We start from the raw sequence: 27,904 nt of genomic DNA, 5'->3' as shown, positions 1-27,904 counted from the left end.
AGGGAGGAGAAAACATGGGAGCCGAGGACGATCGACAGGCGGGAGAGGAAGAACTCGACGGCTCGCCGCTCCGCTCCGCCAAGGGCGCGAGGCGGAGGGGGTAAAGGCGTAAAGCAACCGCCGGAGGGGCGGCGCGCTGCGGCAGTATTTATCGCGGGCCAGCTAGAGAATTAGGGTTTCTGGTGGGCCTCCGGATATAGCATTGTTCTGGGCCGTATTGTTGGGCCAACAAAAATGAAACCGTCGGCAATTTCTGAGTTTCTCTTTACACACAGACGTCCTCAGACAGTCAGACCTGCCTGAACTTCATGTCTTCCACTTTTAAACATTTTTTCTTCAAAAAACACGGCTATGTCTTCTGTTAAACATACCTACCCATATGTATGAACAATCTCAAAAAAAAAACATATGTATGAACGCAACGTACTATCTTTGTGAATACCTCTGAAAGATTAGCTGAGACATCTTGCTATTAACTGGCATGTCTTCTGTTAGTGAAAAAAAATGTGAACATCAATGTCGAGTCGGAAGATCGAACACACCTAACCAAAACAGTTCTGATATAATTAAAACTCGTATGCCTTTGCCTATATTACAGTTACCTTTTTCAATAAAAAAACTGTGGTAGTTTATTAAGCTCGGAATCAACCTCATGGCTCGTGAGTGAGCTTCTTCGCAAAAAAAAAAAGAAAGAAAGAAAAAAGAAGTGAGCTGCACCTGAATTCAGACATGTGACACACTGTGTTTTTAACCGTAGTTTTTGACATCACTTTGCAGCACGCGTGTTATGAGTAGAACTATACATACGATCTTACATCTGATGAACTTGAATACTTGATACATAGCATATGTACATAAGACACGACCTGCTGCTCAGTACTTACAAATTGCAGAAAGGAATGCCATCTCTCTCATAGCTACGTGCCGTGACCACCAAATAATATCAATGCATATGTACAGGCTGCTAGTTCTTCAAATCAAATGGCTACTTGGCTACCGGCATGGCCAGGACACTCGCCATGGAAACGGCGGCTGAATTCCTAGGATCATGCGCGAACCGCCGCGCCAGTAAAAGCACACGAAGCGTACCCCGTCGTGCAGGGTATGGCGGCGCGCTCAGTCTGTCGCTGCGGCCTGCTCCTGCAGCCTCCGCTCCTTCTCGAGCATCTCCGTGAACTCCTCGTCGGTGGCCTTGAGCATGTCCGGCAGCGGCATCGTGACGCCGGCCTCTTCCACTGCGCGGTGGCGCGGCGCGATCCGCTTCTCGAGGCTGAAGGCGAAGAACTGCGGGAACGCCTTGATGTCCTCCACGCCGCCGCCCATGGCCTCCACCAGGTACTCGAACTTGGGCCTGTAGTTGCGCTCGATGCTGAAGGTGAAGAGCGCCGGGCACCGCAGCACCATGGCGACGGCGTCGTCCCGGGACATGCCGAGCCCGGCCAGGAACTGGAGCTTGGGCGCCAGGGTGCGCTCCACGCTGGAGACGAGGAGGATGGGGTCCTGCAGCGCCAGCGCGCGGGTGTCCCGGAAGCCCAGGCGGCAGAGGTAGATGAGCGCGGGGCGGAGCTGGTCGCGGACGCTGCAGGCGAGCACGCGCGGGCACTTGACGACGACGCGGCGGTGCGCGGACTCCGGGACGCCGAGGTCCTCGGAGAGGAAGGCGAAGACGGGGCGGAGGTCGGCGCGGACGCTGGCGGTGAGCACGGACGGGCACATGCCGAAGACGCGGCCGAGGTCCTTGAAGTGGAGCCCGCGGGACTGGAGGAAGGACACCACCGCGTGGATGGACTCCGGCGCCGCGTCGCGGAGCGCAGGGTTCAGCTCCAGCGCGCGCCCGTAGTCCACGCCCATCAGCTCCAGGCTCAGGATCTTGTCCTTCACCTGCGACGGCAGCTCGGGGAGGTGCAGCGACAGCGCCGCCGTGGCCGTGGACACAGTCGCCGTCGCGCTGCGCGTCGGCGCGGTGGTCGCCACGGAGGCCGCGGCGGTGGAGTGAGGCTTATTAGAGGACGCGACGGACTGCTGCGGCTTGGCGACGGGGAGGGAGGTGGAGGCGTAGAAGCTGCAGAGCGGCATCGCTCCTGTGATGTGAATCGCTCCCCTTCAAGATTGATTTGGAGAAGCTCCGTCCGACGTGCAGGGCAGGGGGAAGACGAGGATGCAGCGGGAGTGAAGTGGCATCTCATCCACTTCTTTATCTGGTCGTTGCTGATGACCTGGCACTCTGGGAGGTGCTCATTGGCCGCTGGGATTTGACGAGGGTGATCGCCCCTCCAGGTAGCACCCCGCACAAACGAAAAGGCCGTCAGAAACAAGGAACCGGAAAAGATATTATCTATCTATCTATATATCTATACTATAAAAATTCATAACAATTGAAATATTCATCACCAAATTTAACTTTCATACTCACTCACAAATCATACTTTGAGACCCACGTGTAAACACAAATTGTTCGACCGGAAACATGGCAGACTGAAAACAACCCCCTCGCCAGTGCAATCGGCGCCGCGCGCCCGTCCCCCCTCCGATTTTTTTCACCGCGAGATTGTACCCACGCCACGGTTTTACCCACCCCTTCACACCGGTTTTTTCACCCGCCTCGCGGAGCCGCCGCGCTGGTCACGTGGTTTTTCCAACGGAGATCGCGGACCCCTTCGTGTACCCGCCGCCAGCGTTTGCCTGGCCCTCGTCGCCCCTCATCCATCGGCGCCCGCCGTGCCCAAATCCGCCCGTGAATTCCGCGCGAGGATCGCGGCCGGCGTGATCCCATCCCAATCCCGTCAAACTTCCCGTCTGCAGCAGCAGCGCCGCCCTCCTCCCCGTGTGCAGGCCGCAGCGCCGCCCCTCGATCCCCTCCATCGCCTTCCTCCCCGTCCGCAGGCCACAGCGCCGCCCCCATCCCCATCCATGGCGGCCGGCGGCTTGGAGAGCAGGGGCGGACGGCGGGCGGAGGCATCTCCGGAGGGGGGGGGGGGGGTGTGCACGCCGCGCTGCGCCGCGTGCTGGACGCGCTCCGGCGGGCCGGCGGACCGAGGAGATCCAGATGGAGGCGGACTCCGTCGTCGAGGAAGCCCGTGCCAAGGCCGTCTCGGCTGTCAATGACCTCTCGCGGGGCCGCCGGCCCGAGGAGATTCGGATAGAGGCGGACTCCATCGCCGAGGAGGTTCGTGCTTCGCCGTGCGCCTCGGCGACATCGCGGCGGCCGAAATGCTCGTGGCGGCCCAGCCATGGCAGCAGCAACAGTAGGCGGCGGCGATTGTGGAGGGGCCCTCGCCGCGCTGCTGGAGCGGTGCGGCGGCGCCTTGCCGTTTCTCCAGGCGACCGTCGGCGTCTCGCTTGCCGGCCAGGCCTATTCCGTGACCCGTCCGCGGTGAGCAAGGTCTGGGCGATGGCGACGACCGCTAGGGCTGATGTGGAGGCCAAGGAGAGGGCGGCCAGGGAGGCGAAGACGAAGGCGGAGGTGGAAGGCAGCGGCTGGCGCGGAGAAGGCGGCCAAGGCTGTGGCGGCGGCGGACAAGCCAGAGAGCTCGGCAGAGAAGGACAGCAGAGGTGCATAAGGAGGGCAACATGAGACGTGAGTGCTCTGTTCTAGTGCCGTCCTCTTTTCAAATTGCTATTGCTGCCGATCGAGTCCTAGAGCGTTTGATGCTAAATCTGAATGTGGTTACAGTAATCCCAATCTCGCATGTTCTGAATCCGAGGATCAGAGTTAGGAGTTAGGAGTAGGCTCAATTTCTTATTAGAATAGTTATTGGTAATAACTATTCTGGTTAGCATTGATGCTCTGATGAGCATAAGCTACTCATGGGATCTGTTACTTGCAACGGGGATGTTATCTAGAGTGAGCAGACGTACCTTGTTTCAATGATGAGTTGACCGATGGATTCCAAGTTTCAAGCTGCATGGTTTTATTTTTGTATAATTAACCAGTTTCAAGCTAGCAGTACTTTTGTCTTTAACTCATGTGCTGAGTTAACCAAGTATTGTTATTCCGTAGAGCTACTGTCTTCTTTTACTAAAATATTTGAATGTATGCATATCCTAGAGGTCTCGCTGATATAAATAGATCCAATTAAGTCTTGGACATTGAGATAAATTAGAATTCAATAGTACATCAGATTAAATTGTGAACTTCCATTTTGATCATAAAATATTTAAATAGATCCAATTATGTCTTCTGATTAGTGTTCATGTTTGATGCACAGAAGGCATTACTGAAGAAATAAGTATTTGTCTTTTTTTGACATTCAAAATGGGATCCACTATTATGTTATATTTGAAATCTTGGTTCCTGCCTTTAGGTTATAGAGGAGAAAGCTCATGACCTGATTGCAGATGCCATTACAAAACTGGTACAGTATTGTTCTTTTATATCAAAATTTAAATTAGTATCATATCAAAATATCGAATTAAATGAGTGGCTTTTTTTTGCATATTGGTGGTACCTAATTGCTCAGGAGATGGAGTACGGCGTTGCCTCTCACGCCGCCCTCCTCGCCGCTGTTCTGCAAGCAGGTCAGCGGTCCCGTCTACTCCTCGTGCCGCCATCACTGCCGTCTATTCAGGTTGGTTTAGTATCAAAATTACTATTGTGCATGACATTGCTGAAGGTAGGTCATGTACACCATTCATCACACAAACTGTTGCTGTGTTGTCTATTCAATGCGGTTATATCATCTCATGAAACTGCACTTAATCTGCCAATACCTTATTAGCCTAAATGCCTAATTCATCCACAGTAGTGGATCTTCAGCTAAGTACAACTCAGATATTCTAAAAACTCAAATCTTCAGTTAGTGACATTACCCCATCTGATGGTATAACTAAGGCTGAAAAAAGCCGCGGGAACAAGCAGCTCTAGATGAAATGTGTGAAGTTCTTGGTGGTGGTCCAATAGGTTTATGTTGTTTTTTTTGTGTTAATTGTTCATGTAGAAATTTCCAACTCAAAAAAATGATAATATTGTTGTTTTGCAGCTGATGAGATTAAGGGGCTAGCTGTGGGAAGAATATGAAAACAATTCTTCTATTGAAACCAATCTTGTAAAAGATTTCGATAAAGTAAGCAAACAATTATTTTTCTTATATTGTAGTGTCTACCTGTATACAAACTTTCAGAATTCAGATTATATGTGTTTTTATTCCTTGTGTATGATAATGTCGTTGTACTTTATTACACTATAGAGTTGATCATGTTAGTTTTGCAGTTTACTTTCACCCAGCAGAATCTCTCAGCTTGGAAGCTAGCAATGACACCTGGATGTGTAAGCTGCCTCTGATCCTGTTGAAAGATTTGGTATAGATAGTTTTATTCATGGCAACAATTGACGTCAGGATCCCTACGACGCCTCTGCCTGGTCTATGAGGTGTAGCCTGCTGATCAACGTAGCGCCGCCGCTGTCAAGAACGTCCGTGTGGCTGGGGCGACGACACCTCCGAGGGCGTCACACCTGTGCCCAACGAGTCATCATTCTGTGGTCGTGGGATCGCAAGTGAGTTCTTCGTCATCCTCTCCTTCCGTTTTGCCTGTTGGTGTCCAACTCTATAAACCGTTTCTTGGTTTTGCATACCTCCAGTGAACTAGAACCGTCGCCCTTGCATGTTGATGCCAGATGCCTTGGTCGGCCTGGTCAAGGAAACCAGCAACTGGCTGTGAGCCCGTTGATCAGGAACAAATGACTAGGGTTAGATAAAAAAATACCATCTAAAGCTGCCATTTGTCCTTTCATTGCCAAATTCAGCCGGCACACATGCATATAACTAGGGGACAGACTTGTTAGCACGTGGATGCATAATTTATGGCTTCTCAATCAAATATATTAGTCCTCGTGATCTTGTTTTTATGCTCAGTGGTATGAGTATGAGCATGATCGAGCATACCCTAAATTTGTCCTTATCATTAGTGTGGACGAAACCAAGCAGGAGATATAAGTACCAGCATGTTAGGAATATATTGTTGTTTCAAGATAACAAGTAGTGTGTTCTAACTGCTCTGTTCTAACTGCTTGGCAACGCCAGCGGCAGGAGGTGTTGGACCTTTTTTTTTCCATATTCAGTTTACAGAAGTCCAATAGCGGTTGCGGCAGCGGCTCTGGGACCTGCTTTCAGGTTATGTACCATTATGATTGCATCAACAGCTTGGCTTTCTCTCTCTGATTTTAATTCTCATATAACAATATTTCTGGTTTAATACCTTATATTACATTTGTACTCGTGAATTGATTTACTACGGAAAAAACCAGAGATAAATCTCATAGATAATTCAATCTCACTTCATTATGAGATCTCTTAGGGCTAGGCAAAGAAATGCTTTTCTGGTTCTGCCACTGAAAATTTTACCATTTATTATTGGATGGATATATCATTCGTATCTGGTATTAACAATGAAAATCTTGTCTGAATTTGAGCTATATGAATTTGATGCTTGGTGCATCAGTGGGATTTGGCCATCAGATGTAGATAACTCTTTTTGAAACAATCCATGCATCTGTAAGGAGGGAAACAGTTTTGAATGAGAAGGGAAAGGTATGTTGGGACTGCATAGATTTGCACTGACCGGTCTATTGTGATCACAAATGTTTTCTTGTAATATAGCATTGATTTGATTCTTATTCCAAGCATGAATAATTGGTGGCTTAATGTGAAGCATTTATGATAGGAATTCACTGTTTATTTCCCCTCTAGATCCTGATTCGTAGCTACAAAATGTAGCTCTGTGTCGTGCCGTGTTTGAAGTGCAATAGTGTCACCTTAGGATGGTTGAATATGCTAAAAATATTACCCTCAGTTTTGCAATCATTGTGGAACTGCTACTGTCGTTATGTGGTTGAGAATAATTTGCACTGTAACCAAATAAGCTGTAACATGTACGGCAGAGAGCTCCTAGGTGTCCATTTAAAAATGGTTTTTTTTCATTTCCAATAACAATTTTTATACATGTATGGTTTTTTTATTCTGGAACAATTCTCATGTGAAGGTAACACTGCACAGATAATTTCAGAGATATATTTTGGAACAATATAATGTATTACAATTCAGTAAGCTTTCCAGTGCAAGCTGTTCCTTTTCTATTCCATTCTTTTGAATTTGAAGGTCATCACTATATGTAGCTCCTACTTAAAAATGCTTCTCACACGCTACCTTTTTTGTTAGCTCATCTGAAATCTGAAATGTATGCTTCCTCCTTACAAATACCTCCTAATACCAGCATGATAAAAAGTCAATTTGTTTGGAATATGTCATGATATCATGCAACTTTTCTGAAAAATGGAAGTTTAATGTCTCTACAAATTGAAACTCCAGGCATTGTTGTAAGATCCAGATTTCATTTTTTTTATGTGGCTACATAATCTTTATTTTATTTTATTTTAGGACTTGTTCTTGGCTGTAAAATATTTATTTGGTTTTATGATTTATTCTTGTTTAAGAATTGATACTCTCTTTTGAGGCCCTCTATTGTAGTTTTTTCTCTTTTGCAGCACGTGTAAGATGTAAAAATATCAGTATATCTTAGTGTCGTAATTTTTCTCAGTTCCATATAAGTGGAAGATATTTTTCTTACTATCAGCTTTACTTGAAATATATGGATATGGATGAGCTCAACCACGTGCCTGGGCTTGTGATAAAGAGATGGGGTGAACCATTACTTTTAAGTCCACTTATTGTAAGACCATAAGTTAAGATGTGGTACTGAAAACCTTCTGGTCTGATCAGTTAACTGATATGTACCTAATGGTCAAATGTGTTTGAGAGGTTTGGTGTACCTTGTGCATTTCTCTCTATATGTGCATGTCGGAATGTAACAAGGACATGGTATTGATGGTTTTTTTAAAACATGTGCGTGCCGCACATACACTCTACTAGTTGGAACAAAAAAACGGGCATAAATATAGCACCAGGTAAGGACGGGGTCACGGGGATGCAATCAGAACAGTGAGAAGATGTGAATATGAAATTCGAGTTTGCCATAAAATATATAGATTGCTTGAACTTCCTGTCATGTGAATACTATATATGTTGAATCAACTATTTTGTAATAAATACATATATCGATGCGACAGCACAAGGTACTATAAGGTCACACCACGACACCAATCTTCAGAGACTATCTTAAATGGACTATTATTTGGTTTCTCCTGTTGCACCAATCTGGAACTTCTGGAATGTTATTTGTGTCTACGTAACACTTAAGGTACATGAGTTTGTGTCAGCATTTTCCATAGCTTCTGCTCACAGAAGGCCTTCTCCCTAGCCTGCGGTTATTGGTTATCTGGTCACCCTGCAACACACCATGTAGAGTTATATAAGATAATCCATTACTTGTGGCCACCCGACAATACAAATGGCAGATTCAGTGAGGATAAGCATTGCTACTGATTTTTAGACACAACTAAAAAAACTAGATGAGCCAGTTTTACCATATATAATGAAGCTGCAGAGTCAGATTGCATAATTTGATTTTGAGCTTGACCGAGTGAATGGAACGTATCAAGTGCATCTATAGTTAACTGCCAACCGGAGAGTGCTGAACTACTTGAGCTGGAGCCAAAGTTGTTACAGCAAGCAGCTGCAACAATTCCGTTCACCCAAGGACAGTAACTATTGTGATGCTTAACAGGATCAAATTCCAGCAGACCCGCTTCATAGTCATTTTCTCCATTAGTAGCTCCTGAGATGAACATAACAAATTATTCATACAAGCAGAAGGCATATAACTGAGCATAAACAGAATCAAACAAAGGTATATTAACAACAGTAACAAACCATTTCTGTCCCAAGCCAGCTGGGGTAGGCTACATATGAAACCAAACATGACCCACCAAGGAAAAAGGAAAAAAAAATAACTTCTATAAAAAAATGAAGGCCTAACGATAAAAAAACATATGGGTAGGGATGCTTATAGTATTGGATCATGTTCAATTCATTGGCAAAACACCTGTACAAAGGATTTTACTGCAAAAGATGCTTGAAAATATAGCTAAAAGCATGATCAACGAGTATCCCAAACAAATCAATGTTAACGATAAAATGCCAGCATGGAACCATGGAAAATGATGCAGTTAAGGTTGTATCTAGCAAAAGAATGTACCTAATCCATTCCCAGGATCATAATCTAGCCCCATTAATGCATCATCAGTAGTAAGTATTTTGCGGCCAGACTGTGTCACATCGTCTTTAGCTGGATCAAAACCAGCACACATCCCTGCATTGCAAGAAAGGGAAGGGCGCATGCTGCTCTCAATACCAGTTGCATGACCTATCTTTTCTCTACTTTCAACAGAATCAGCTTTGGTAGAGCCATATATTTTTGAACCACTGTCAGCTTGGCCCACTGACCGAGACACCATATCTTGGCTGTCTCCATGAGGTTCTTCTCGATTTACTTCTTCAGGTACAAATTCATCCATTAATCCAGGTCCTGGACCTGATTCACCTGTCTGCCCCATTGTCTCAGTAAGTTCAGCAATAGGTTCAGCATCACCAACAACACTCTCAACTCTATGCAGAGATGCAGCATTTCCATGAATTTCAGCCTCATGGCTAGCTCCCATGCCAACGCTTCCACCACTAATTCCGATACTAAGTTGATCCCTTCCAAAAGCAGGTGCAGTTTCAGCATTGATCACTTCCTCCCCTTCATTTATACTGCTCCCTCCTATTTCTCTTGCATCACTTCCAGCAGCAGCATGTGCATTAGCACTTTGCTGTGCATGATTGCTATAGTTAAGATCCAAGACATCATTCATTTCAATGTTCCTATGTGCACTAGAAGAAGGCATATCGGTATCATTACCATCACCTGGATAATACTCGACACTCTCCATAGAATCTTCCTCAGAAGTACGAACAGTATCCATTGCAATAACAGAAGATGCCCTCAAAGAATCTCTAGCAGCCGGACGCTCAACTGCTAGGTCAATAGTCCTAGAGGGACTGAGCATACCAGCCCCCACATCAGGGTCAAAGGACAAGTTTCTACTGGGGCCAGCTCCCGAAGATGGACGATAGGCATCAAACAAATCAAGCCCACGGGACTTCTTATTCGGGACATCTGAATCTTGTGCGGCATCATCAACTTCCTCACCATCATGATCAATGAAATTTCCTTCTATGCTGTCCGCATGCTGTAGCCTGTCTTGTGGATTGTCAGCTGTGCTCCCACCTTCCTCAAGGTTACGCTTCCTTGAACTCGGACCACAGGACTCATATGAGATCTCACAATCACCAACTTCACTGCCTGTAGGTTGTCCGATCATAAGATCCCTTCCCATTCCTCCATTATTGAACCGCTCGGATGCAGCAGGCGTGGCAGATCGAGGTGATGGTAATCCTCCAGCCATTGTTAGGTTGAGGTCTACTCCAATAATTGATGGTGATTTCCCCTCATTGGTTGCTGCTTCATCACGCCCTTCATCTTGACCTCTTTCCACCCCATCAGCAACCCACTCATTGATCCCACTAGCAGCACTAATCCCGCGTGTCAGTGTTAGCTTTCTGCCTGTTTCAGGCACATCAATGTTATTTGGACTCAAACGAGAAGGACGAAGCACAGGTTTGAAGTCCCACATCCGGACTGTAGCTCCACACAGGCTACAATCTAACAGTGGTGACCTCATGCTGCATCCAGAATCTCTAAGGGGCAATTTGCCTTTCCCCTTATCTCTCTTGGCTGATGCAGAAAACGAATTTTTGATATGGTCAACAAAATGGGGATAGAATGGTTCATCAGGTCCAACTGAGGGTGCATTTTTAGCCGAATGGGTTGAATTTTCTTCACAGTCTTGAACATTTGGAAGCCACCTAGGCTCCCATCCACACAGGCCTATAAGCTTCTGTGCCTACAAATTCATTAATAACAGGCGCCTAAATTAAAGAAGGATACACATACTGGATGCAGTGCAAAATAATAGCATGGTAGCGCTACAAATTAAAATATAGTGTGTGTACATGAAAAGAGAGAAACATACTTGAGAATAGTCACAAGAGGCATCTTGATGTATTTCAACTCCTGCTGTGCACTCTGCTTTGCAACCCAGCACACCAGATAGAAAGGTAATCGACTGGGATAATAGACGGTCAATTTGTGCGCTCCTGGCCATCCTCATATTCTCAATTGCAGATGATGCAATCACAGGAAGAGAGGTAAACTGTAAAAGCCCGTCACAGCGATCTTTAAAACCTCCAATAAGAGCTGATTGGGTAAGGGGGAGCTGAACCAAGCTGTCAGCACAGCTATTGCCTCTCCAGGGACAACTATTCTGGTGTGCTGCATCAAGCTGCTCAGCAAAGGCTTCTCCAGCACTTGCAACTAATAGAACATACAAAGAAAGGTTTCAAAGCTGAACAAAATTCAGTTTGCAAAGAGATGTACTGATCTATTTCCAGCCTAGCACAACAATAAGACAAAAGTAATAACAGTCAGACTAGTGAAAGTAGTTATGAAATTGCTGACGGTTTTTCAATTTTGGTTATATCAGATGTTACTAAACCAATAATTCAAAATTGTATATCCACACATCGTTACGTGAGAACCAAAATCTCTGCGCAAGGTTTCGATGACAAAGGTGCATGTCGATGCTACAATCAGAATCCTGATTATCTGATGCAACATGCTTGTGAAAATGGAGGGGCCAGGATCAGAGTAGTTTATGGACTTGTTTAGTTTTCTAACTTGGAATCATCTTGTTTATAGCCGCATGAGATGATTGAAATCACTGTAACATGCCTTGTATATAAACTCTACTCTCTCCCCAGATATTCACCCCTGTTCATAATTATTTTGCGCAAGCATTTTTTTCCTCATTAAATGTGTACATCAAATTCATGATTACCTTTTCTCTAGTGGTTTGCGCTTACGACAGTGAATACATATATGATCTGACTCAACTTCTAAACTATTTTAGCTGTCAAACTGAACTCATCAACGTACATTACAGGGTGAAATATTAACATTGGCAAATGCACCGATAAAAAAGCTAGCTGTCATAGTTAATTCATTGCATAATTGAATGCACAATATCATGGTTTGAAAAAAAAAATGCACAAGACATTCAAACAAACATTTTTCCCTAGCCAAACATGTAGATAGCTTATTATCGTAAAGGGAATTAAGTTGATGCTCTAGATTATAGATGGTCACTCAAAACAAAATGAACTCTCCTCTCTTACAGTTAGTAACAGTGCAAACAAACATAAAACGGGTACACATAACGACCAGCTACTTTGCATGGTAGTAAATCCATCAAAAAGTGAACCAAGAAAGAACATACCTTCAACCGGAGACCAGGACATCAATGCATTGAATATAAGATGTGCACCACATGATTCACATTCAATTTTGTCCAGATCAATGTTCACCCAACCTCTTTGAGCACAGGCCAATGAACTAGCAGCCTGGGAAAAGTAATTTTGCATGACATAACTAATATTAAGAAAATCAGGAATTGAAGGATCTCTATAAACGTTAAGCAAGCATCCAGCAATCCCTGGCCAGACTAACATGGCAACCAGACATCACATTAGAGAAAAACAAGGTTAGTAGGTTACTGAGTTGGATAGTCTAACTAGGACAGTCGCATTGCGCCACATAGTAAAACTTATCATGTTGACAATCATATTCCGAAGTGCAAATGTTTCGGGTTCTATTTCATTGAAGCGCATGTTAGAAGTCCTATTTTAGCGAAGCCACTTGTTTGGAGTCCTATAATAGCAATTTTCTCACCAAAATGTGTTAGCAAGAGTAGTAATTATGTGATCTGATTGACAGCTGCTGAAAGCAACATTCGATTGCAAGCTTAGTAAAGTATTCAAATGCCACTCGCAATGAGCAGAATGGTGAAAAAGTAACTTCATCTGAATTTCAATATATCGAAGCAAGAACTTTTATGCTATAGGCTTATAGCCGATACCAAAGAGGGGAGGTTCTGTAAGTGCATAATGATATGGATTATGATTGCTACATTTAAGAGTTATGATATGATTTTTATTATTGTCACCAGCAAATGATATAGGTGTCAAGAAATGCACGACCAAAATTATCACTGTGTTATGGGTTAGTTACAGTGGTAACTTGAGTGAAGGAGAGGAATGAACGAGTCTATTAGTTGTATACCACAGCCCATAGAAGCAATATATGGTACATGAGACACGACACAAGAGAGACCCTAAAGCATGTGAAATGACACAAGTACTTTACACTGCAACAGCTACAGCAATGGAAGATACCTTTGGCTTGGAAGCCCAAGTTGAAGGTTTAAATGTTGCCAGTCGACGAAGTAAGTCTCCACGTTCCCATGGTCTACATGATGGCGCAGAATCCATAGCAGTTCCAGCAGCATCAAAACTGTGGGAAGGATGATAGACATGTGCAGCAACTTGTGATGATGAGTCAACTCTGGAAGCTTGTCTGCCAATGTTAGCTTGCATAGCAGGTGATGAGGCACCAGCAGAACTGAAAAACAATGGGGGGCTTCAGTTCAAGCTTTAAAATAATGACAAAAATCTGTATTCTAAGGGGAAGAATTCACATTGACATTAGCTTGTCATCCAAATGAAATTACCATTTTATGGGTTTCAGCACTCCAACATAGAAAATATAGCACTTTCTTACATTTCTAACATCACATAAATGAATTGAGATTGAGCTACCTGGAGCTAAATTTCAACAAGGCTGTCGGGTACCATGATTATGGGGCACCCTAACCTTGGGCTAAAAGCGCCCTCAACACACGCAAATGGGATTTGGCACTCGGGCCGGACCTCTCCCCAAACTCGGACACAAGAAAGCTTTTTCCGGTACGGAAGGCCCAAAACACCATCGGCCCACGGCCCATTATCACGGCACGGCCCTCTCGAGGCCTCGCTGGCTGTGGAGCCTCCTCCGCCTCGCTCGAGGGCCCTCCGCCGGGAGCTCTCGAAGCGCAGGCAGTCTCCGCCTCGCTCGAGGCCCCCTCTACCGAGCCCCCCGCAGGGCCTCGGCGCGGGGGGATCTCCGCCTCGCTCGAGACCACCCTCAACGGGCGGGGACTGCGGCCCAACCACCCGATGGGACGGGGCGCATTTACTCGTCAATCACTCCACGGCATAGGGCAGGTGTCAGACGGCGTCAGCTGGCGTCGGCTATCACACCGCACAGTGGACGTGATCGGCGTCCCCTCAGCCTGCGCCGACCACTATACCGCTATTCCCGGCGCGGGGCAGGGCTACGAAGCTCTGTGCGGACTTGCCTGACACCTCCGACCACTGTGCCATCTACTCCTTGTGCTTTTCTCTCTTGCAAGACCCTCAGTGGGCAAGGACGACGACCCTCGAACAACAGTACGACCCTTGACCTAGGAAAGGCCGGTGCCTTCGGCACCATCGAACACCACCTCATTCAGCGTAGAGCGCTGCGCCCCCAGCAGTCACCGCCACGCCGTCTACTTGGGCTACAGCACGCGGACACGCCTTGGGCACGGACAGAGGACGGCGCCCACGCCCGGCGACGCTCGGCGACAAGGAAGACCAACTGTTCTCCCCCGGACCGGGGGGAGAAAGGACGACCTATAGATATCCTACACGTGTAATTCTCCCCTCCTTGATCTATAAAAGGAGGCGGCGAACACCCTACATGGGGGGACCCCGGACAGTTCTGCGCACACTCACACACCACCCGATATTGGCACTTGCCTCAATCAAACCCCAGCGCATCAAGGGACTTGGAAGCTTCCCTCCCTCTCTCGCCACAGCTTGTACCCCCTACTACGAGCACCTAGGTGCAAGTAATATAGTGCATACCCCTCTGCTGGACGTACGGCCTCGTCGGCCGGAACCAGGATAAACCCGGTGACATTGTATTTCTCTTGCATCAGGAACACGCAGCACATTCACTAGTTGGTGCTAGACCGCGAGGTCCGGACACCGACAGTTGGCGCGCTAGGTAGGGGGCTGCGTGATAACTTTCTTCTGTCTCCCAGTCGATCTCCAGATGGCGGGTAGGCCAAACCCGTTTCCGATGGGCGTGTCGGATCCGTTCCCAGCTGGGTACGTGATCTGGTTCGGGAGCCTCGAGTTTCGGGCGACTGGCAACGGTTACCTCATGGAGCGCCTCCCACCAAGAGTCAACTCCGACGTCCCTACGCAACCACCACGACGCCAGAGCCGCACGGGTCGGCGTGCACGGCAGGCGCGCATCGAGCGGCGCAGAGTGGCACCCCCTCCCCCCGCGTGGGTCGAGGCGAGCGTACCACGAACTGGCGCCACTAGGGGAAACGCCGCCCCTTCGCTGCCAACACCAGCGACGACGCTGACAGGAGGCGCGGCAAGGCCACCGCCGCTCCCTTACGGGATGCGGTCCTCTACCATGACCTACGCGACATCTGTCAGCACCAGCATGAGCACGTATGAGGATTTGACTGGGCATCATCTGCTCTTGATCCTCAACCTCATCGCGTCTACGCCTGACAGCTCATACCCTGGCTCCTCGGACGAGGAGTCAATCACCGCGCGAGGTCGCATGAACCCGGAGTGGGACTACTCCGGGGTCCGTGATCTCAATGCTTTGTCATTTCAGGCTGCGGCGGACTATTGCCTCGCCTGTTCCGACGACTCCAGCGAGGGGGACTACGATCCAACTCGGGAGTGCTTCGTCGCTCTGACAGGGGAGCCTGGCGATGACGACGACGTCGCAGCTGACGCAACCCGTGCCGCGATGACCGCGGCGGATCCAGTTGCGGCGACCGGGCCATCCACCCCGGCAAACGCAGCAGAGCAGCAAGCTCAGCTGGCGCAACTCCGAGAGCTTGAAGCCAAGTTCGAGGAAGAGCGTCAACATACGCAGAAACTGCGTCGCACCCTCGAGCAAGAACGTGCCGGTCGCGGCACGAAAGCTCGAGAGGCGGGACGTGTCGCCCAGCAGCAGATCCTGGCGGACGGCCGCGAAGGAAGTCCCCTGGCTCTGCCCAGGGCCAGCCAGAAGATCACCGCGGCGGCACTTCTAATCCGGGCGATGCCCGAGCCGTCTACGCCCGAGGGCCGCAACCTGCGCAAAGAGGCACAGGTGCTCCTCGAGGAAGCTGCAGTACAGCAGGCCGAGATTTCCGCATCTCGGCAGCGCTCAGTGGCCTCGACAAGGGCTGATGAGGCGGCGCGGCAAGACCATGAAGCCTCGGTGCATACCCCACCGGCGAACAAGGCGAAGGCACTGTCAGTACACGACCGTGTCAAGACGACTCCCGTGAAGGACCGGCTTCGGGACACACGCGGCAACGCCCACGACGGCGACGCCCGCAACGTCCTGAACCAGGACGGTGCCGCTCACGGCTACCACCCTTGACGTGGTGGGCGCTACGATCGCAAGGAGGATAGGAGTCTATCACTGGAGCCTCCGGACACCCGTGTGTTCAGCCGGGAAATCCGCGCTGCTCCATTCCCCCCACGCTTCCGGCAGCCCACCACACTCACCAAGTATTCGGGAGAGACGGATCCCAGGCTCTGGCTCAACGACTACCGCCTGGCGTGCCAACTGGGTGGCGCGGCTGATGACGCGGTCATCATCCGCAACCTTCCTCTGCACCTCGCAGACTCCGCGCGAACATGGCTTGAGCATCTTCCGACCAACCAGATCCACGACTGGTCCGACCTGGTCAAGACTTTCGTGGGAAACTTCCAGGGCACGTACGTGCGCCCTGGGAACTCCTAGGATCTCCGAGAGTGTCGTCAGCAACCTGACGAGCCTCTGCGGGATTACATCCGGCGTTTCTCCAAGTAGTGCACTGAGCTCCCCAGCGTCAAGGACTCCGAAGTCATTAGTGCCTTTCATCTGGACACCACGTGCAGGGATCTCGTGCGCGAGCTGGGACGGAACCCTCCCTCCAGCGCAAACGAGCTGTTCGACATAGCGACCAACTTCGCCTCTGGCGAAGAGGCAGTTGACGGTATCTTCGACAACGAAAGGGGCAAACGCAAGGTGGACGCGCCCGCGGAGGGCAGCAAAGCCAAGGAAACCCCGAAGAAGCCCATGCGCGGCAAGAAAGGCAAGAAGAAGGGCCCGCTTAACCAGCGCGGTCAGGGGCAAGAGGAGGACTCTGACGAAGCCCTCATCGTCACCCCCGATGGCAAAGGTGCTCGAGGCCCCCTCGAGGTGGCGGACTATTCGATGACATGCTCAAGAAATCCTACCCTTACCACAAGGGCAAGGTCAATCACACCCTCGAGGAGTGTGACATGCTCCGCAAGTACTTCGACCGTCTCGGCCGTAAGGACGAGGCCAAGAAGGAAAGGGACGAGGACGACAAGGGCGGCGACGGCTACCCTCGGTGGAGAGCGTTTTCTTCATCTTCGGCGAGCCTACGGCAAACATGACCGCTCGGCAGTGCAAGCGGGAGCGCCGAGAAGTCTTCTCCGTCACTAAAGCTACACCATCCTACCTCGACTGGTCGGAGGATACCATCTCCTTCAGCCGCGACGACCACCCCGACTACATCCCAAACCCGGGTCTATACCCACTCGTTGTCGACCCCATCATTGGCAACACCCGATTCTCCAAAGTGCTCATGGACGGAGGCAGCAGCCTCAACATTCTGTATGCCCACACCCTCGAGCTCATGGGGATCGGTCTAGACAAGCTGCGTCCCAGCGCGTCGCCATTTCATGGCGTCGCCCCGGGAAAGCGAGTTCAGCCACTCGGGCAAATCGACTTGCCAGTCTGCTTCGGCGCGCCTCAAACGAGTAGAGAAAAAACAACACGCGAATATACACGAATGCCTCAAACGGCCATGTTGTTAAGATGATGTTCTTTACATCAGAGGACAAGATCTGGACAAAATCCTAACTAATCTATTTTGGCCCCGTGGCCCAGGCTATCTATGAACCGCCTCCTTCCTCGCCGTGCTCGCCCTCATCTCCATCATCCGCGGCGTCGGGGAAGAGGTCGCCCTTGAAGAGCCCGGCCAAGGTAGTAGCAGCACCCTCAGCACCTGCGTCGGCCTGCTCCATAGCCTCTATCTTGGCGTCATCGTCGCCGTCGGGGACGATGTAGCCTGTGGCCAGGTGCTCAAAGTCGACGATGTAGTGCGTCGAGACTACGGCGAGGGCCTTCTGGACGCCGAGGCGCAGGGCGCCTTTGAGTCGCTCGGTCACCTAAAGATCTCAGGCGACTGACCAGCGAACTGCCAGACTGGCCGCCCTCACCCTCGGCACCCTGGCACGCGGCTATGGCGGCTTCCTCCAAGTCGTCGTGGTCCCTCTGCAAGGACGCGTATACGGCCTGGAGGGCCTCCTTCGCCGCGGTCTCCTCCGACACCTTCTTCCGCAGCTCTGAGCAGAAGCAAAAGATAAGCCTCGGCAAAGTCAAGCGCACTAAATTTAAGCATGGTACTTACCCGCAATGCATATTTTCCCCTCTTCTATTTCCGCGCTCGCAGCAGTGAGGGCAATCTCGGCGGTGAGGATGGCATTTTCCTGCCTCTCGATGAGGGCCTCCTTCTCCGTGAGGGAGACGGCCTGCGCGTCTCGAGCCTCCTCTAGCCGCGCGCACTGGGCCGCCTTTGCCTCGAGAGCCTCGTCTTTCTGCCGCAACGCGGCGTTGAGCAGCTCGACCTCCTGGGCCCTCTGCTCCGCTGCGGCTCTCTGGGCGTCACGCTCCTCGACGGCCCGGGCCAGCTCCTCCTGCCGCGTGCGGTCCTGCGCCCCCAAGTTGGCCACCAGGGTGTTGGCCTCACCCAGTCGCTCCATCAGAGTGGCATTCTGCCGCTCGAGCCACTGCACCTCGGAGTATTGCTGAGCCCACTTGGCGCACTTGTCGCGCGAGATTTGCCTCAGGCGCTGCGGGTGAAGGGTGGAAGCGGAAGATACGTAAACGAGATCAAAGGTGGACGAGTCCTGGAGAAGGGCACTTACACTGCTGATCACGAAATCCGTCGTTTTATGGAGCTGAAGGGCGCGTTCGAGGGCGGCCTGGATCTGGGATCCGACCTCGTACTGTGCTTTCCAGACCTCCTCCTCCTCCCGCTCGTGGCGACTAAAGCCCGAGGCGCCCCCGTGCTGGACCATCACCCGCTCGGCTCCCACGGGGGGCCCTTGCCCGGCATCAACGCCGGCAGCCCCAGGGGCGGAGCTCGGGGCGACCTGCCCTGGGGCCTCGGATTGCCCCAGCACCGGCTCATTCTCTGGCCCCAACGGCCCCGTTGCCGGTGTCTCCTCCGACACCGACGTGGCCCTCTCGTCCCCGGCCTCCTCGGGCCCCGGGACGAGGCTCTCTCCTCCCGACGGGCTGCTCCGCCGCAGCCCCGTCCCTTCCACCGGCATTCGGCTGGGCGGCCTCCTCCGTGCCACCTCGGCCGACTTCCCCTTCGGCGTCTGGCCAGGCGGAATCCTCCGTGCCGCCTCGGCCAGCCTCTCCCCCAGCATTTGGCTGGTCGCTCTCCTCCGGGGCGCGCCCACCAGCGACACCCGTGCCGGTCTGTGTCCCCCAGCATTTGGCTGACGGGCCATCGCCGCCCGGAGCTCCTCGGCCATCTCCTCCACCGACCGAGGCCCCCCGCTCGGGAGCTGTAGCGCCGTGCTCGGCGTCGCGGACCTCCCCGTCTTGAGGGCCTTGGTGGGAGCCAGCAGGGTGGTCCAGGCGGCAAGAACTCTCATGCTGAGCAAAGGAGGGGAGGCGTTAAAACTGGGGAAACCAGCTGACGAAAGGTAGGAAATAGGTGGAAGGAAACGTACCCCGACGCGGCGCCGAGCTTGCGCTTCTTCGAGCCGCTCTTCGGGCCCTCGACGACCCGTTGGTGCCCTCCGAGCGACCGCCGAATGTCGCGACAGGGCCGGTTTGGCCCCTCGGCGGTGACATTCGTTCGAGGGTCCCCACGTCCGGCTGCGCGGGTGACCCCTCGGCCGGCGACTGTGCGCGTATGTCTTCGCCCTCGGCCTGGACCCGGGGCTCGGTGCTAGCCCGGCGCTGGCCCGGCGACCGGCCCCCGGCCCTCTCTGTGTCGGATTCGGGCCACGTCGAGTAATCGATTTGGCCCGCCGCCGCCGAGGACGAAGACTCCAACTCTGGCGTGGAGTCGGGCGTCGGTATGGGCGCCTTGCCCTCCCTCTCCCGCGCCCGATTCTCCTTTTCCCTGGCCTCCTTCTCTTTGCTCTTCCGGTCGCGCCGCTGCTTCTCTGCGTCCTTCCGCTCCTTCTTCCTCTCCGCAAACTCGCGGTTCACGGCTCGGATTCCGGGGAGCGGAGGGACCGAGGGGTACCCCTTGCGGCTTACACCCTGCGAACGAGACGAGGATCAGGGAAAGATACGGCGACAATCAACGTCGAGGTTTAGAAACAAAACTTACCACTTGAATGTACCCCGCCTCGGGGCGCATCGAGACCTTCCAATAGTCCACAAGGTCGCTCGGGGGCTGGGACACCGCCCGCCCCGCTCGCTGCGCGGACACACCGTCGGACAGGAACTCCACCATCCGGGTGCCTTCGTACAGGGCGTCCCTCGTCATCTGGAAAAGAGGAAGCTTCCTCTCCATGAGGGGAAGCACCCTCCGCCGGTGGAAGTTGGCGATGACGATGGTCACGGTCAGCCCCTTGCCTGCCAGGCGCTGGAGCGCGTCGGTGTACACCTCGAGCCTCGCCTGGCGCTCGGGGGGCGACACCCCGTACGACCAAGCGTCCGGCTTCTCCAGCAGCACCTTGCCGGTGTATGACGGGAGCCTCCCGTCGTCGTTGCGAAGGTAGAACCACCCCCGGTCCCACCCGCTGTTGTTGGTCGTCATCTTGCAGGGGATGTAGAGGTCCTTCCTCGATCCCCGCACCTAGAGCGTCAGGCCTCCGGCGCGGACGGGTCTCCTCACCCCCGCCGAGACGTGCTCGGTGTAGAGCTCGCCCCGGAAGAGGTGCCTCCACAGGTCCCAGTGGACCGGGATCCCCAAGTAGCCCTCGCAGACGGCGACAAAGACCGCCGCCTGCGAGATGGCGTTGGGGGCGAAATTGTGCAGCTCCACCCCGTAGTGGTGGCAGAGCACACGGATGAACCTGCCGGCGGGGACGCCGAAGCCCCGCTCGAGCAGTCGCGCCAAACTGACGACGTAGCCGCTCGGAGGATTTGGCATCGTCTCCGACCTCGGCGCGATCCACACCGGGCACGCCGGATCGGCGTTTGGCGCAAGCAGTCCGTTGGCGACCAGCGACCCCAGATGCTGCCGATCGGCGGTGGATCGGCCCCATGGCACCGGGTCGACGAGCTGCACCCTCGCCATCACGACAATGGAGAACAGGCTAAGGAAAAAAGGGCTCGAAAAAGGGGAAGGTGCACCCGCTCTCTCTCTCTCTCCCTGCCTTCTTTTTTCTCTTTCGTCTGTTTGCACGAGTAAAGGACGGCGAGAGGAGGAAGAAGGCGATGGCAAGGTAAGCCGAACCACCCCGCCCGTGCCTCCCTATTTAACTGCCGCAGCGAGGAGGATTCCCCGCGGTGGTTCCAAATCTACCGCGTTCAATGCGGTAGATACCGCTGACATCGACAGCTGGGCCCCATGATCACGGAAGAGCGCATGCGCGCAGTAATTGCTGCGGGACGGCTCCTGAAGCGGTGCAGGTGCACTGTTGATAGCGTCCCATCACCCTGCGGCCGCCCGCGCCGTTCCGTCTGCCCGAGAGCGCCGCCTCAAAAGGCGCGCCAGCCCTGCGCGCATCGGGCCACGACGCGCATTACTCCACGACTCCGCGCGCCGCGGCAGAAAACTGCGGCGGAATACTCCCATCCAAGGGAGAGTTCTTTACTAACGAAGGAACCTTTATTCCGAGCCCTACTGATCAGGGGTTCGAAGGCCGACCCACCGAGGGTTCGAATGGCCGCCCCAGATCAACAGGGTCACGGGCAACCCGGGCATGCTCATACAAAGCCTAAGCCTCGAACGCAGAGTTCGAGATGCCCTACGTTGTGTTCGAGGCCAGACAAGGGCGGCTAGAACGAGGGATCCCACCAAGGGAGAGCACCGAGCCCTCGAACCCCATCGAACGGGTCCGAGTCCTGCCTAGCAAACCTTTGCGAGTGCTCCATGAACGTGTCTCCGGACCACGAGCCGACCCTTACCGAACGGAGCACGGACGTTCACTCGAACTACCCGCTAACAGCTCACCGAAACATCCATGTCTCGCGGCCCGGGCAAGGGTAGCATGGCTTGTTTCACCCTTCCTCCTTGCGGTAAAGACAGCCGAGGGTCGTACCAACAAGACGAGGGTCCCATTTGATCGCACAGTCTCGGCAAGAGCCGTACCCTCGAACAAGCCGGTTGCCGCCCGGCGGTGAAATCCAACGTGTCAGACGTACCCCCCCCCCTCTCGCACACTCAGAGAGCCGTTTGAATCAAACGCGGGTCGCATTTCCAGCCGAATGCCAATGCCGGCTGAAATAATGCCGAGGCCGGCTGAAATGAACGCTGAATAATCTTGCTACTCGGTCTACCACACAAACACGATGCTCATAGCCCTTGGACGAGTGCTCCCACTCCTCCAAGGCCTCGGGGGCTACACCCGCGGGTGCGCTGACGCGCCCCCGCGGAAAAAGCTTTACAAACTCTAGGGACAAAACTCCGAATAAACAAGCGAAAGGCACACCGCGCCAAAGAAATGAAGACTTCATTGCTTTTTACGAACAAAGATTACAAAGGGTTGCCGGCTCAAAGCCGTCGAAAGATACAAACACATTGCCACCCACGTGGCAACTTTGCCTGTCTTGGGGAGGAGCGAGCGCCGACGAAGAGCACCGAGTCCTTGGCCGACATTGCGACCAAGCTGCTCGGGGTTGCGAGAAGCGGCCCCTAGACCGCACGGGTCCGAAGGGATGCCCTTCTCGCAAGCTTTTTTCTAGCCTCTCCTCCACCGAAGACCTTGCAGGGGGTCAAGCTGGCGGACAGCACCCTCTACACCATCTCTTTTGAAGCCGTCTCCTCGCCGAAAGGGACGGCGCGGAGAACGGCTACCAAACCTGGCGCCGACGGCATGGTCAGGCGTCTCAACGCCCCTTCAGGCTGAGGGACATCACAGAACGCCACCTCATCCGGCGTAGAGCGCTGCGCCCCCAGCAGTCACCGCCACGCCGTCTACTGGGGCTACAGCACGCGGACACGCCTTGGGCACGGACAGAGGACGGCGCCCACGCCCGGCGACGCTAGGCGACAAGGAAGACCAAATGTTCTCCCCCGGACCGGGGGGAGAAAGGACGACCTATAGATATCCTACACGTGTAATTCTCCCCTCCTTGATCTATAAAAGGAGGCGGCGAACACCCTACATGGGGGGACCCCGGACAGTTCTGCGCACACTCACACACCACCCGATATTGGCACTTGCCTCAATCAAACCCCAGCGCATCAAGGGACTTGGAAGCTTCCCTCCCTCTCTTGCCACAGCTTGTACCCCCTACTACGAGCACCTAGGTGCAAGTAATATAGTGCATACCTCTCTGCTGGACGTACGGCCTCGTCGGCCGGCCGGAACTAGGATAAACCCGGTGTCATTGTATTTCTCTTGCATCAACCATCTGGAGGCAGGGACACGCAGTACATTCACTAGTTGGTGCTAGACCGCGAGGTCCGGACACCGACAAAGGCCAACATGAGCTCCAGGTTTACCACACCATCAAACGTGCCACAGCTCTATACTGATTTGTGCCAGCTGCGATACCTCTCAAATGCAATGATGTAACTCAACTAATATTGACTCGATAATAGCATGCAGAAGAAGCAGCACCACAATTTTATTTTTTTGAAGGAAATCACCACAAATTCAACAGAACAAATGAAGCATGGCCCTAATCATAATATTTAGTGGCGAAGGGTACATGCTCAAAGAGCTCAAAATCAGAGTTATGAGTTATTCAATGCCACTGTTCGTAATTTTTTATTGTACAGCAGCAAAAACCACTTTAGCAGCAAATACAGGAGTTTTGTAGTTGTAGCCAAAAGGAGAAGTAAACAAACCCAACTACACTAAATATTCACAGATCGGAAACCTAAAGCTGATGTGGGCCATCAAATATCTCATGCTTTCACCCGTATAGGAGTGCCCTAGAGCCTAATCAATTCCACAATCACATTTGAGCCACGGCCTTCGCATACCCTACTTCGATGTCCTACCCTAGGTCCATGTGCGCTTGTGCCCTGTAAAATCCACCTTCCTTGCGCAGAAACAACAACCTCACGACCAATCCGAGCACTCAGAGCCCGATTCTCTAACGAAGCAGCGGCTCCAAATGCTACGAATCTACAGCCAAAAGCAGAGGTCCCGAGGAGCGACAGCCACCGTACCTGGCCACCGGGGTGTGCAGCGGCGACGAGGAGCGGGCTACAGCCAGCGGCGGCTCGGCCGCCGCTCCAGACGAGCTCCTCACCTCCTCTCGCATCTCCCTCCCCCCTGTCCGTGGCGCTCGCGCCTCTGGCTCCTGGTGAAACGAAATGGGGGATCCGGGATTCTGGCGACCGCGACGCGCCCGCCGGGCGGCGAATTGATGCGGCCGTCACATCGCCCTCACATCGACCGTTAGCCCCACCTCACGCCGTCAACTTCGAGCCCCCGGGAATATGGCCCATGAAGCCCACATGAATTAGTTGGGCCGACTAGGATTCGGTGGGCCCACGGCCTCCTCTTCATCGAGCAGCGAGTGGATTATTCCGTCTGACAATCTTTCTCCACTCTTCTTCTGGTCGGATCCCGCGGCGGGTCGGGCTGCGGAGCACGGGCTCCGGCGAGCTGCTGGCGAGGGCTTGTGCGGCGAGCTCCGTCGCGGGCAAGGGAATGGACGAAGCGAGCACCTCCGCGTCCGGCGGTGCGACGAGGCGCGCCTTCCCGGCGGCGAGATCGGGAGGTGAGTCACGCTCTGACGACCAAACTCGCCTCGATTCGGTAGTCCCCTCTAGGTTTCGACCCTCATGAGCGGTGTGGTCTGCGTGAGGTGGTCTCAGATTCTAGGATTAGTAGCTCTGCGCGATCATGAGCTCGCACAAACGCTGGATTGGAGCGTGGAATTGCAGCCGCTGCTGTTTATCTGGATTACGTGTTACGGAGGTTGCTTGCTTCGTTCCTTCGGTGTGTTTGTTTGCTCTAGGCATTACAATCCATTTATCCGAGTGTGTTGGAGGTGTGGGCATGCTAATGCAAGGTTACATTGATACATTGTGTGAGTATTTCTCAAAGCACTAACTGTAGCCAGCATCATGTATGGCATAATGTTAACCAGCAGTTTAAATGAGTAGGACTCGTGATCAGTATTATTTCTCAAAATTGTGCGGAACGCATCACTGATGCAACTTTAGGCCGATTTGTTGTATTTTTTGTGATTGGCAATAACTGAATTTGGTACATGTACCGACAAAAGATTGTATGGAGGATTTCATTTACAGTACAAACTTTCAGAATTCAGATTATTTGTGTTTTCGTTCCTTGTTGTGTATTGTAACGTCGTTTTACTTTATTATTACACCATAGAGTTGATCCTGTTGGTTTTGCAGTTTACTATAGGTTCACCCAGCAGAATCTCCCAGCTTGGAAGCCAGCAATGACACCTGGATGTGTAAGTTACCTCTGATCCTATTGACAGATTTGGTACAGACAGTTTTATTCATGGCATCAATTGATGCGGTTTACACTTCCACTCATTTCAGCTGATAGCCACGTTCTTGATTATTGGAATCATTTTCGTTCCTTTTGGGCTGTTTTGCCTACAGACGTCAAATCATGTAACTGTTCTGGACCCTCTTGAAGATCTGGTGTTTCCTTTAATTTGTATATCACTAAGTATTAAATGATGCGCTCATAATTCTGGTTCTGCAGGTTGCAGAAATCATTCGCCGCTATGATGTTGGCTGTGTGCCCAATGCTTACAGAGGAAATAAGCAAGCTTATATTAAGGACAGCTCAATTTCAAAGAACTGTACTCTGGAAGTGAAGGTAGTTTGTTATATGATCACATCAGAGCTTATCTTTATCTTATCTACCTTCTGCAGACCATGTTTCTTCACCTGTGTGATTTGTATAACTAAAATTCCTGAGCTCAGCTTGGCACACTGAAACTGCACTAGGCTTGTGTATTCGTTGTTCTGCGTATGTTTTATTTTGAATTCGTATTTAACTGCCACCACATAAATGCTGAGCATGTACATTTGTAGGTTCTGGATCATATGAGAGCACCAATTTATGTTTATTATGAACTTGAGAACTTCTACCAGAATCATCGCAGGTAGTTATAATTGTTTATTTATTTTCATGATGTTTTTATCTTTCTTCTCTGAAAGAATTGTTTTCCTACCATTGCAAATTTGCACAATCCCAATTCCCAAATTTATCGATGATGAACAGGTATGTCAAGAGTAGAAGTGATAAACAGCTGCGTTTTGGGGCAAAATACACTGCTGAATCATGCAGTCCCATTCAATGGGATGATAATGGTTTTCCAATTGTTCCCTGCGGCTTGATTGCCTGGAGCTTATTCAATGATACTTATGATTTTACTTATGGGTCCAAGGAAATAAAGGTCAACAGGAAAAATATTTCATGGAAGAGCGATCGGGAGCATAAGTTTGGCAAAAATGTATTTCCTTCCAACTTTCAGAATGGGAGCTTCATTGGAGGCGGAAAACTCTATCCTATGGTCCCAGTGAGTACCGTGATAAACTAAGTATTGTTGATAGGATGCTCAATGTTCAGTTACTCATAAGATTGCACATTGTGCAGTTCCCGTTTAGTCAATATATCCTCAAATTGCTGGTTCTGTTTAAGTTTCCTGAACAATTACATCTTTTTTTTCCAGCTGAGTGAACAGGAAGATCTTATTGTGTGGATGCGTACTTCTGCTCTTCCCAAATTTCGAAAGCTCTATGGTGTGATAGAAGAGGATTTACAGGTTGATGAGACCATGACCATATTTATAAGAAATAATTACAACACCTACACTTTTGGTGGAAAGAAAAGCATAGTTCTTTCGACAACAACCTGGTTAGGTGGCAAGAATGACTTCCTTGGATATTCTTATATTGTCACCGGTTCGATGAGCATCTTCATGTCAATTCTCTTTGCTCTGATCCATGTGAAGTACCCAAGGTACACAATAAGGTCCCATTTTTTTTAGTTGTTCTTGGTCATAAGAACCTAACACGCAGGCATTCTTTATCTAAAAAAACACAGGCATTGCATTGGTGCATGTTGACAACTTTCCCTGGTTATCTTTAAGCTTGATAGCAACTTGTTTTTTATGAACTTGCAGGCCGCAAGGGGATCCTAATTGCCTATCATGGAACCGGAAAAACAGCAGTAACTAAGGAGCCAGTATTCGAGCGGAAGGCTGTAGGTACCAGCCCAGCTAACATACATTAGGTCCCTTGTTAGGCAAAACTCTTATCTGAAACAAGTCAGACAATGTGTCTGGGTTAAAGCCCCCAGATGAAAATTGACAGTATACACTACACCATGCAGTTCAGAGAAAGTTCCGACGTATCTGTTGTGCATCTAGAACAACGCCCGCAGGGTTCCTCGTGTTCCTGTCAGTATGGATGAAACAGAAATACTGGTATTATTATTATTTATCTAACACTAATCCTCTCAGTAGCCTTATTAACATTTGGAAGCCTCAGCTGTCAGAAATGGACTCTGAAGCTCGCTTTCCTGCGCCCCAACATCATTTGTACAGTGGAGTACACTTCTACTCCTCTCCATCTCAGAATTTAATTCGCTGTGCTTGCTACGCATGGAATCCACCAAGCCTTCCGACAGGATCGCTGCTGCGAGGCGATGGCATCACTCAGCACCACCAGATGTCCAGATCAGATGATGGCCCCGCGAGCGAGCCGTGAAGGTCACATCTCGCAGGTGCGTGAGCGCCCATCGGCGACTGATGCGGCGCCAACGCTCGAGCGAACCCGGCACAATCATCTGATTTGACGACGTTC

At 51.3% G+C, this 27,904-nt stretch overlaps 3 protein-coding genes and 1 long non-coding RNA gene across 6 annotated transcripts; 2 read left to right on the top strand and 2 right to left on the bottom strand.

Moving 5' to 3' along the window:
- Positions 1–722: 722 nt before the first annotated feature.
- LOC120649539 (transcription termination factor MTEF1, chloroplastic-like) lies at positions 723–2,181 on the bottom strand. The gene has a single exon (XM_039926358.1). The coding sequence runs from the start codon at positions 2,074–2,076 to the stop codon at positions 1,117–1,119; it is 960 nt and encodes a 319-aa protein (XP_039782292.1). The 5' UTR covers positions 2,077–2,181; the 3' UTR covers positions 723–1,116.
- Positions 2,182–2,618: 437 nt separating this feature from the next.
- LOC120649538 lies at positions 2,619–7,562 on the top strand. 3 transcript variants are annotated; one of them, XR_005665291.1, is made up of 7 exons: positions 2,622–3,577; positions 4,305–4,355; positions 4,461–4,568; positions 4,980–5,063; positions 5,210–5,266; positions 5,337–5,494; positions 6,021–7,562. It is a non-coding gene; the product is annotated as an uncharacterized LOC120649538 (long non-coding RNA). The 3 variants fall into 3 exon arrangements; XR_005665290.1 differs by having other exon boundaries at positions 2,619–3,577; positions 5,202–5,266; positions 5,337–7,562; XR_005665289.1 differs by having other exon boundaries at positions 2,621–3,577; positions 5,337–7,562.
- A 389-nt stretch (positions 7,563–7,951) lies between these two features.
- Positions 7,952–24,456, bottom strand: LOC120649536. Its single transcript, XM_039926356.1, has 7 exons — positions 24,272–24,456; positions 13,227–13,452; positions 12,272–12,395; positions 10,970–11,310; positions 9,091–10,840; positions 8,420–8,670; positions 7,952–8,280 (listed from the first exon to the last, which is right to left on the bottom strand). The coding sequence occupies exons 1-7, from the start codon at positions 24,364–24,366 to the stop codon at positions 8,209–8,211; spliced, it is 2,859 nt and encodes a 952-aa protein (XP_039782290.1). The 5' UTR covers positions 24,367–24,456; the 3' UTR covers positions 7,952–8,208.
- A 188-nt stretch (positions 24,457–24,644) lies between these two features.
- LOC120649537 (putative ALA-interacting subunit 2) lies at positions 24,645–27,575 on the top strand. The gene is made up of 8 exons (XM_039926357.1): positions 24,645–24,828; positions 25,472–25,533; positions 25,625–25,699; positions 25,794–25,910; positions 26,129–26,199; positions 26,319–26,616; positions 26,770–27,059; positions 27,223–27,575. Exons 1-8 carry the CDS (start codon positions 24,759–24,761, stop codon positions 27,275–27,277), a joined length of 1,038 nt encoding a protein of 345 aa, XP_039782291.1. The 5' UTR covers positions 24,645–24,758; the 3' UTR covers positions 27,278–27,575.
- The last annotated feature ends 329 nt before the right edge of the window (positions 27,576–27,904 follow it).

The sequence above is a fragment of the Panicum virgatum genome, chromosome 9K (assembly GCF_016808335.1).
Source record: "Panicum virgatum strain AP13 chromosome 9K, P.virgatum_v5, whole genome shotgun sequence".
Taxonomy (NCBI): Eukaryota; Viridiplantae; Streptophyta; class Magnoliopsida; order Poales; family Poaceae; genus Panicum; species Panicum virgatum.
Note: the sequence above shows the minus strand (reverse complement) of the source record. Positions and strands in the feature narration are given on the sequence as shown.

What these genes read in the sequence shown, in the direction of transcription:
- LOC120649539 (XM_039926358.1), bottom strand. Translation starts at nt 2,076, where the DNA reads ATGCCGCTCTGCAGCTTCTACGCCTCCACCTCCCTCCCCGTCGCCAAG.
- LOC120649536 (XM_039926356.1), bottom strand. Translation starts at nt 24,366, where the DNA reads ATGCGAGAGGAGGTGAGGAGCTCGTCTGGAGCGGCGGCCGAGCCGCCG. An exon ending in CTTGGGCTTCCAAGCCAAAG is followed by an intron (nt 12,396 to 13,226) that starts GTATCTTCCATT and finishes TACTTTTCCCAG; the next exon opens with GCTGCTAGTTCATTGGCCTG. An exon ending in GTCCTGGTCTCCGGTTGAAG is followed by an intron (nt 11,311 to 12,271) that starts GTATGTTCTTTC and finishes ATGTTCTATTAG; the next exon opens with TTGCAAGTGCTGGAGAAGCC.
- LOC120649537 (XM_039926357.1), top strand. Translation starts at nt 24,759, where the DNA reads ATGGACGAAGCGAGCACCTCCGCGTCCGGCGGTGCGACGAGGCGCGCC. An exon ending in GCCTACAGACGTCAAATCAT is followed by an intron (nt 25,700 to 25,793) that starts GTAACTGTTCTG and finishes CTGGTTCTGCAG; the next exon opens with GTTGCAGAAATCATTCGCCG. An exon ending in AACTCTATCCTATGGTCCCA is followed by an intron (nt 26,617 to 26,769) that starts GTGAGTACCGTG and finishes TTTTTTTTCCAG; the next exon opens with CTGAGTGAACAGGAAGATCT.